This window comes from Zophobas morio, unplaced genomic scaffold (assembly GCF_036711695.1).
Source record: "Zophobas morio isolate AGI-343-1 ecotype UQ-CSIRO unplaced genomic scaffold, CSIRO_AGI_Zmor_V1 ptg000011l, whole genome shotgun sequence".
NCBI lineage: Eukaryota > Metazoa > Arthropoda > Insecta > Coleoptera > Tenebrionidae > Zophobas > Zophobas morio.
This window is the reverse complement of record NW_026972116.1, coordinates 18,218,914-18,229,203: the sequence shown is the minus strand read 5'-3', so window position 1 is coordinate 18,229,203 and position 10,290 is coordinate 18,218,914. Positions and strand designations below refer to the sequence as shown.

Below are 10,290 nucleotides of genomic sequence, written 5' to 3'. Positions count from 1 at the left end.
CCCCATTCTCAATAATTAAGAGTGCATCTCGCCTCCAACTTCACCTGACCTGACCTGACCTTTTTTTTGGGGAGGAGGGGAAACCTTCAAAAGGCTCCCCGCGAGAAGATGTTTCATATTCGCGGGGGAGTGGGGGATTTTTACCGCCCTAAAACCCCTCCCCATTCTTCTGAAGACAGTCAGTACCGTCCATAGGACATTTATTTGGCCTGTCTCCGGCCTCGCTATTTTTTTCTTTCTATACTTTTTTCTTTCTCTCTTTTGATATCCATTGTGTCATTTATATATTTGTTTATGTCATTCCAATTTTTCTCATTCTTTATCATCATATTTGTCATATTTTCTTTCGTGATACTCTCCTTTATTTTCGTGTTTAGCTCTACCCTTCTTTCCTTGAATCTTTTACATTCAAATACGGTATGTTCGGGGGTATCCTTTACTTCCTCTTCACAAAACCAGCACTGACCTGTTTCATCTTTTTTTATTCTTTTTCTGTATGTATTAAAGGTTCCATGTACAGTTAACACCATGCACAGATTGTAATTTAGCTCTCCATGTCCTCTGTTTATCCAAGGCTCAATATTCTTTATCAACTCTTTTGTCCAACACCTTTCTTCGTTCCACCTCGCTTGCCAATTTGCTAGTAGGTCTCTTCTGCTCGTTTCCTTGCTTTTACCTTTCTATGTATCGTCTTTTCTATTGCCAGGAGTTCTAGTGGTGGAAGGCCCGCTATTACCAGTACTGCATTATGTCTAACCGTTCTGTATGCCCTGGCTACCCTTATGGCTAAACGTCGATTTAGCCTTTCCAGTTTTTCTTTGTAGATTGTTGTTTTCCACACTTTCATCCATACAGGGGCTGCGTACATGATTACCGCTTTGGCTACCATTGCATATATCCTTCTTGTGGTGTCTCCGGGGCCTCTAATATTTGGCATAAGTTTCATTATTGCAACGGCTTTTTTCTCTGCGCGACTAACCACATGGTCTACATGAGCTGCCATTCTAAGGTCTTGGTCTATTTTACTAGTCCAAGGTATTATTTTTTTTGTGTTAAGTTTTCCGAAATCTTTATTTTTAGTTTCGGTAATTTTAGCCTCCCCGACAGTAGAACTGCGTCTGTTTTTCGAGATTTAATGCTCCATTTTGTCGAGCTCTTTTTTCACTAGTTGGATTGTGTCTTTAGCATTTTCTTGCATTTCTAGTTCGCTTTTTGCGCACACCACCACAGCGAGATCATCTGCGAATGCGACCAAGCTAGTTCCTTTGGACATTTTATTTTTAAAATTCTGTCATACAATACGTTCCACAATATTGGCCCTAACACTGAACCTTGGGGGACCTGAACTGACCTGACATGACCTGGTCCTTTTTTCTTTTTTTTTCAGAGGTGTTCGAAAATCTTCTAAAAGACATCTGGAATTTTGATGTGTGTCCAATTTCTTCCGGTTTCTTGTTTATTCCAAAAACTACGGTTTTTAATTTTTTTACAGCCTACCTGATATGACCTGACCTGATGTGACCTGACCAGACCTGACCTGACCTGCAGTGAAGTCATAAATTAATATCTTACGTAAAGAAAGAATGTCTGCTTGCCGACATTTACAAAAAATGAGGTATATAATATGTCTAATTTTACTTAGATCCACAATAACTAAAACGTGGATAAAATAAAAATAACCACTTTAAAGACAATAACATACAGTCAGTTTTCTTTGACGAAAATGCAGTCTTTATTCCATCAAGGACCATCACATTCTACAGGCTAAATACGCTAGTTTTATCTTGATTTTCCCAGTGATAATACTTTTGAATTATGGATACGTTATGTTTTTGTCACCTAAACTTCTCGAAAACGTAAAATTTTCCGAAACAGCAGAAAAAGTACATAGAAACTAAATTTTTCGCCAGTTGTTTTGTAATTAACATTTTCTTTTTTACAAGCTAGTAACACATGCATTAAAACCTCAGTGCAACAATAAATTTAGAATTCTTGAAACGTGCTTAGTTTCTCGAAATCGAAATGTACAATCGCAAGGTTATGTCTATCCAGATCAAAACATTTACAAAATCTGCGATCGATGGTTCGTTACATCATCCTGCCCCAATCTAAACATTTTGCAGTCCATCAGGTGTAAAAATACCCCACCGCTAGTAGTAAACTTTATTAACTGCAAGTTTTACGTGCGTCGTGCGTTGGCGCTAACAGTCTTTAAATAACCCCCACATTAAACGTTTTGCCTACCGTTTAGGATCATGTCAATCCCTTGTGTTTTTTTAATTGTTGATTTATATGTCAGATGTTATAGTATTTATACTTTGTATTATCCCAACAACTGGCACTAAACGACGACCGTGTCCAAGGCTCACATGCTTGAGCTGCAAATAGCAGATATCTAAACGTGAAGTGCCAAAGACGAACGCGTCCACGCATACTCGTAGTAAATGTTAAGACGGTATGAGTTTTGTGAAGAAAATCTTTACCAAGATGAGTGGTAATGACGAAAAAGACACTGAGTTCGAAGAAGACGATGACACGAGTGAAGATACTTCGACGGAGTCTTCAGACACGGGGATCTTCACCGGGCTGAACAGTGACCTGGAGAGTTCGGGCCACAGCATAGACACCGATTGCACCCAAATTTCGAATTTCTTCGGGTATTGGTGAGTAGGATGAATGTTATTGTAGAGTTCGCTCATTTGGCAAGGGTAACAAATAATCAGCAATGAATAGGTGGAAGTGGTCACGTTCGGTCCATTAGTAAAACTTAAATAAAGGCAAGTGTTTGTCCAAAAATAATAATGAAATTGCAGCAGTGATTTTTGACTTGGTTTTCTGATTTAATTGTGTTGCGCAATAAAAGTAATAATTCAGGTTGTCGTTTCCAAATTGTTTTTGATTTTCTTTGTCTATGAATATTTTTCAGTTGCGCCAGAAATGATAAATACAGCGTCAGTGATTCAGCACTTGAACATTCCAGGGATAAACCTGGAATGGACCATCTGCCAAGAACGCTAATCTTAAGAAAAATTGCCCCACATTTTGATACCGCACAGCTTTTATGTTGTTAAGAGAAAAACCAAACGCTGTTTTTATAGAGTTTTATTGAGCTTTTAAAGTGTACTTGTAACGAGACTAATTGAAAATTTCGATTGATTTTCAAGCGCAGACTTGGTTGTTGATTCAAGGAAATGTTTATTTAGCCAAAAACCTACTGCGACTTATCGGTAGCGAACGCCCTATTAACCTATTTAATATAGATAATATAAACAATAGTATTTTGGAAACACATAAAATGTCAGCGGCGTACCACTTTGTATCTATAACTAACACAAATTTCGCCACAAAATATTTTCAAATATTATAAATTTGGGGGAGTGTGCTTTGCACTTTCGTTTGGTAGGTGAGGAAAATCTATTTCTGGCTTGGGTCAACGACAGTCCAGACAGCAACTGCATTTATGTGCACGTCCACAAGTTTATTTAAAATGTTGTCGTTATTATTAAAAGCCGCTTATTTGATTGTTTCGGTTGGGGTTATTTATACCGAATTTTGTGTATTGTTATACGATTTTATAGTACTCGCTTATAGTATACTTCCTTGTATTTTTGGCAGTGCGAAGTAAAATTTAAACTGGATTATTTTAAAGTCCATAATTTCCTCGTCGCCCTTTGCCAAATTTCTTAACCGACCTTGAACAGCAAGTGCACGAAACTTTAAACGTTTAATTTAGATTACGTTGTGATAAACATGTAAAAAGAACAAATCATTCTGCGTAGCGGTAGTTTAATTTGGTACGCGAATAAACACCTCTAAAGTAGACTTAAACGCAAAATATTGTGACATGTGCAAGATCAACTCCTAAATTTAGTGTGCGTGTACGTCGCAAGATATTTAATCCGGGTTTTATACACTTGTGTACCATATAGAAAAGTAATTAATGGTATGTGACGAAAATGGTAATCAATTGTCATGAACAACTTCAGAAAAACTTCTAGATCATCTGCAAAACTGCGTAGAACATAATTTGGGTTCGAATAGTTTCAAAACAGTTTCATTCCAATTATTTGTCGATAATTCCAGCTATTTCAACAATTACCAGTGTAATTTCATTAGTTTAAAAGTAATTCCGTGAATTTAAAGCATATTTATACAACGTAGACACGATTTTGTGCTATCATGGTCAGGGCCGGCTCAACACGGTAAGCGAAAGATGCACCGCATCGGGGCCCCCGCGACAAGGGGCGCCGGGCGGCAAGAGCCGCCTCTGCTTTTATATCAACTTTACAGAAATAAATTAATATTAGATTTGCATTGAATCAGGACGTACAAAATATTATAGCAGGAACAGCATACCGACAAAAAATAACCAGATTTATGATTGCATTATCTGGGTAACAATTTGACGAGACAGCGGTATGACCAAAACCAGATGTTTTTCCTAACATTGCCACGTTTGTTTTTACCATAAAACTCCATGTTGGCACATACTTAAAAAATTTATTTTCCAAGTCTAGCGGGTTAGTTGTGGTGGTTGTTCAACAGTTTTGTTATATTTTTTACTGTTCCTGTTTGTAGTCGAATTTGGTTCTGTGTACCATTCTTTGGCTTTTTGTCATCATTAATTTTTAATTTAAATTTCGATTAATATTCAAGTAAGTCCAAATTAAATAATTTATTTAACTTTGAAATCGTATCAATTTTACGATATTGAAAATTGAAAAATTTTTCATCTCGTTCACTCCCCCCCTCCCCAGTGAACCCGTCTAACTTAAAAACTCAGGAGATTCCTACATAAATTTTCATCCTCTATTTTGTCCCCGTAAGGACGGAATTTCCAAAAATCCTTTTTTAATGGGTGCTTATGATACAAGCGGAATCTACTATCCAAATTTCATATTTGTAGATTCAGTCGTTTAGGCTTTGCTTTTGCGTTTGTTTTTTTTCGATGAATCAGTCAGTTTGTCAGTCAGGACAAACACTTTGATATATTAAGATTGATTCATTATAATTTTATGCATGTTTGTTAATAAAAAGTGTCTCTCCAGAAAAATATGTGATTACAAAATTTTATTTTTTTTTACAAAAATTTTTTAGAGGGCGTTGAACAGTAAGTTGCATCGGGGCGCCTGGTCCCTTAGAGCCGGCCCTGATCGTGGTGTCAAAATTGTTACATACGTCACTAGTTCTGACTTATTTTAAACGGGTATAAAAAATTAAACAAAGCTATTTACAAAATTCTAAACATCTAAGTAATTTCAAAACAAAGTAATTAATCAAACCAGCACAATGAATGCGAACTAATTCAAACCTGAAATGTGACAAAGGTGCTCGAACGTTCCAAAAAGCTTACGCAGACTTTTTATTTTCGGAAATTAATTTTATCTACCAAACTTTGCATTAATTATTGGTTTACGGCAGAAATCTATCAACTGAAAATTTGCAGTTTACAGAAATAAGCAAAGTTTAATTTTTAAAGATTAAAAAAAAAATTACCAAAAAGAGAAGACTAAAAAAAATACTTGGATGTGGCGATACTAAATTTAAAATATCCAAAAAAGTACATACAATAATTAGGAATACCAACAAAAAATAACAACCAACTAGTTATTTGATTGCTACGTTAATATTAATTCGGCAATATTTTGAGATGACGTATTTTTTTTTTTTTGAAAGACTGAATAAATAAATTTTTATTAACGTTGTACATCCTTTGTCACTAATGTGTTAAAGTGCCTTTAACATTGGTTTGAATTTTCGAGGTCACTCAAAAAATGCCTCTGCAGGCTCTTGAATTTTTTCAAAATTTTTTAATGTCAAGTATATGGGAAAATGACATCGTCCCATTCATCTAGCTCTCTATACTACAGCCAAAAATGGATTCTATGGTACAGAATAAAGCTAGAAACTCGATTTCGGCATTTATGGTAATTTTCATTTTGCATCCAATTTTTCAGCATCCTGAAAATTTCAGCATTTTGACCATACCAAACTATCTTACTTAAATGGGCTCTCATATTTCTGAAAATTAGTCTCTTCACTACTATGAGCTTCTCAAACAAGAAGTCGGTCCAAAACTTGTCTTTGCAGGCCCTTGAATTTTTTCCAAATTTTTGAGTGTCAGGAATTTCGGAAAATAACAAATTGCCCTTTCTTCTTAATATACGTAGTCTTCTTTTCGCAACAAGAAACTAAAAATATCTTTCAAATGGTATTTTTTATGGAAACATGAATTTTGCAATTATGCTCCGCCCCTTGGGCTAACAACGAATGAAAAAAGTATCACAATTCAAATTGGGGCGGGTGGGTGGGGCTTAATCTTTGGATTTCTTTTTTGCATAATGCATATAGTTTTCTTTGAAGGACACGAGTTACTATTAATAAGAAAAAATACGACGTAATAATAATAAAAAATATGGTGAATTTTATCCCCCACACTTCTCTATAAATTTACCATTGACATGTTTTCAGATTCTTTTGTACATATGATAAGAAAAATAGGCAATATATAAAACCCCGCCCACCCGCCTTTATTTCAATTGTGACGAGTTTTTTATTCGTCGTGGGCCGGAAGGCGGACCTTAATTGCAAAATTTTTATTTTTCTACAAAAAATGAAAGTTTCGGGCCCTTTTCATTATTTCGAAATTCAACCAAAGACATTTTCTTATAGATTTCAACCGCCAGAAGCTACTTTAGGGCTCATTTCTTGGATAATTCGTACCGGTTTTCCAGAATCGCCAAGTGAAACATGGCATATTTAGGACTTTTAAAAAAAATTGTATTTCAAACTGAATGATTCCAAAATTTTGCACGGGGGCCATAAACACGCTGTATTTTTGGAATCAGCGTCTCGCAAACCATATCCCTGGATTTTTGGGATTTCGTGACAATTTTTTCAAAAACAAAATTTTTCAATACTACCCCACTTTGAAAATTTCGGCCAAGGGGCGAAGCTTAAATGCAAAGAACACAACAACCTATTTTTTATGATGGTCTAGTAGGAAAATCAGGATTTTGCAATTAAGCTCCCCCTCCCCCGCTCACGGCGAATAAAAAAATCATCACAATTGAGAAAGGGGTGGGTGGGCGGGGCCTATATTTTGATTTTTACTTCCCGAGCGTAAGCAAAGGAAGTATTGTAATCGAGTCCGTCGGCCGACTCTCTACTTTTACGTTTTCTCGATCTTTCATGACCCCTAGAAGACGAAGAAATAGGTCTCCCATTTCCGTCTGTCTGTCCGTCTGTCCGTCTGTCCGTCCGTCCGTCTGTCCGTCTGTCCGTCTGTCCGTCTGTCCGTCTGTCCGTCTGTTGTCCCGGATTTTTATTAGACAGATAATCTCCGAAAGTACTCGACCGATTGTTGTGAAATTTTGTACATATATTAAGAATATCATGTAGATGGTAAAACGCTAACCAAAATTTGTCGAATCATCCCCACCACTAAAGCGATGACGTCACTTCAAAATTGTACATAGTAAATGGGTTTTCAATTGTATAAAATAACATAGTCCTACACATGTAGTTTACAACTCTGAATCGACTTTTCACCCGAAACGTCCAGATTTTTGGAAAAAAAATCAAAATTATAAAACAACATTTTGAAATTTAATTTTTAATCTGCTAACCAGAATGCTTTGAAATGTTGCAGATGTTTTAAGGCTATAAAGAGCATCATAAATCTTTAGTCAAAAAATATTTGCTTATCCCCTCCAAAAACTTGATGACGTCAGCTCAAAAGTTTGTGGAATAAATCATATCTAAAATGTACAAAATATGATGAGTCTGTACTTGTGATCTATCACTCCATTCATATTTTTTGGATTTGCATATACAGGGTGACTCAAAAAAATTAATGAATGCGTAAATATATTTTATTGATTTAATCAGGAACTACAAAACCGAATGCTCTGAAATCTTGCAGATGTTTTAAGGTCATAAAGAGCATAATAAATGTTTAGTCAAAATATATTTGCTTATCCCCTCCAAAAACTTGATGACGTCAGCTCGAAAGTTTGCCGAATAAATCATATCTAAAATGTACAAAATATGATGAGCCTGTACTTGTCATTTATCACTCCATTCATATTTTTTGGATTTGCATATACAGAGTGACTCAATAAAATAATGAATGCGCAAATATATTTTATTGATTTAATCAGGAACTACAAAACGGAATGCTCTGACATCTTGCAGATGTTTTAAGGTTATAAAGAGCATAATAAATGTTTAGTCAAAATATATTTGCTTATTCCCTCCAAAAACTCGATGACGTCAGCTCGAAAGTTTGCCGAATAAATCATATCTAAAATGTACAAAATATGATGAGCCTGTACTTGTCATTTATCACTCCATTCATATTTTTTGGATTTGCATATACAGAGTGACTCAAAAAAATTAATGAATGCGAAAATATATTTTATTGATTTAATCAGGAACTACAAAACCGAATGCTCTGAAATCTTGCAGATGTTTTAAGGTCATAAAGAGCATAATAAATGTTTAGTCAAAATATATTTGCTTATCCCCTCCAAAAACTTGATGACGTCAGCTCGAAAGTTTGCCGAATAAATCATATCTAAAATGTACAAAATATGATGAGCCTGTACTTGTCATTTATCACTCCATTCATATTTTTTGGATTTGCATATACAGAGTGACTCAATAAAATAATGAATGCGCAAATATATTTTATTGATTTAATCAGGAACTACAAAACGGAATGCTCTGACATCTTGCAGATGTTTTAAGGTTATAAAGAGCATAATAAATGTTTAGTCAAAATATATTTGCTTATTCCCTCCAAAAACTTGATGACGTCAGCTCGAAAGTTTGCCGAATAAATCATATCTAAAATGTACAAAATATGATGAGCCTGTACTTGTCATTTATCACTCCATTCATATTTTTTGGATTTGCATATACAGAGTGACTCAAAAAAATTAATGAATGCGAAAATATATTTTATTGATTTAATCAGGAACTACAAAACGGAATGCTCTGACATCTTGCAGATGTTTTAAGGTTATAAAGAGCATAATAAATGTTTAGTCAAAATATATTTGCTTATCCCCTCCAAAAACTTGATGACGTCAGCTCGAAAATTTGCCGAATAAATCATATCTAAAATGCACAAAATATGATCAGTCTGTACTTGTGATCTATCACTCCATTCATATTTTTTGGATTTGCATATACAGGGTGATTCAAGAAAATAAATGAAAGCGTAAATTTATTTTACTGATTTACTCAGGAACTACAAAACCGAATGCTTCGAAATCTTGAAGATATTTTAAAATTATCATAAGCATGGTAAATTTTTGATCAAAATGTATTTGGTCGTCCCCCCTAAAAAATTTATGACGTCACCCCAAAATTTTGCTGAAAAAATGCCATCTTCAATGTGTAAAGTATGATGAGTCCATACTTGTGATTTATCACTGCATTAAAATTTTTAATATTTGCTTATACAGGGTGTCTGAAAAAAATTAATGACGGAGTGAATTGATTTTGCAAAACTGAATACTTAGAAATCTTGACGTTTTGAAGTTATTGTAAGCGTGGTAACTGTTTAATCAAAATGTATCTCTTTATCAACCCCAAAAAAAATTCATTACGTCTTCTCACAATTTTGCTGAATAAAGTATATGATCTGACTATACTTTTAAAATTTTTAATATTTGCTTATACAGGGTGTCTGAAAAAAATTAATGACGGAGTGAATTGATTTTGCAAAACTGAATACTTAGAAATCTTGACGTTTTGAAGTTATTGTAAGCATGGTAACTGTTTAATCAAAATGTATCTCTTCATCAACCCCAAAAAAAATTCATTACGTCCTCTCAGAATTTTGCTGAATAAAGTATATGATCTGACTATACTTGTAAAATTTTTGATATTTGCTTATACAGGGTGTCTGAAAAAAATTAATGACGGAGTGAATTGATTTTGCAAAACTGAATACTTAGAAATCTTGACGTTTTGAAGTTATTGTAAGCATGGTAACTGTTTAATCAAAATGTATCTCTTTATCAACCCCAAAAAAAATTTATTACGTCTTCTCACAATTTTACTGAATAAAGTATATGATCTGACTACACTTGTAACTAATCATTGCATTCAAATTTTTTAACTTGCTTATACAGGTGACTCAAAAAAAGAATTGAATCAGTCACTTTATTTTAGTGAATAAATCAAGAATTGCTAAACTGAATATTTTGAAATCTTGCAGATGGTTAAAATTGATTGTGAGCATGGTAAATTGTTAATGAAAATATATCTGTTTATTCC

The 10,290-nt window shown here is 34.3% G+C and overlaps 2 protein-coding genes across 2 annotated transcripts in view; one reads left to right on the top strand and one right to left on the bottom strand.

Moving 5' to 3' along the window:
• Nucleotides 1-312: 312 nt before the first annotated feature.
• Nucleotides 313-1,003, bottom strand: LOC135127353 (uncharacterized). The gene is made up of 3 exons (XM_064053800.1): nt 758-1,003; nt 467-680; nt 313-392 (listed from the first exon to the last, which is right to left on the bottom strand). The coding sequence occupies exons 1-3, from the start codon at nt 1,001-1,003 to the stop codon at nt 313-315; spliced, it is 540 nt and encodes a 179-aa protein (XP_063909870.1).
• A 1,320-nt stretch (nt 1,004-2,323) lies between these two features.
• The window catches only part of LOC135127093 (uncharacterized protein), a 28,577-nt gene continuing 20,610 nt past the window's right edge, over nt 2,324-10,290 (top strand). Inside the window, exon 1 of the mRNA XM_064053418.1 lies at nt 2,324-2,663. Coding sequence (XP_063909488.1) covers nt 2,458-2,663 — 206 coding nt within the window. The 5' untranslated portion in view covers nt 2,324-2,457. The remainder of the gene's footprint in view (nt 2,664-10,290) is intronic.

Bases quoted from the DNA above. Each gene is read 5' to 3' on its own strand.
- LOC135127353 (XM_064053800.1), bottom strand. From the start codon at position 1,003: ATGGCAGCTCATGTAGACCATGTGGTTAGTCGCGCAGAGAAAAAAGCC. The intron at 681-757 runs GTTAGACATAAT...GACGATACATAG, and splicing joins TAGCCAGGGCATACAGAACG to AAAGGTAAAAGCAAGGAAAC. The intron at 393-466 runs GTCAGTGCTGGT...AAAAGATTCAAG, and splicing joins AATAAAAAAAGATGAAACAG to GAAAGAAGGGTAGAGCTAAA.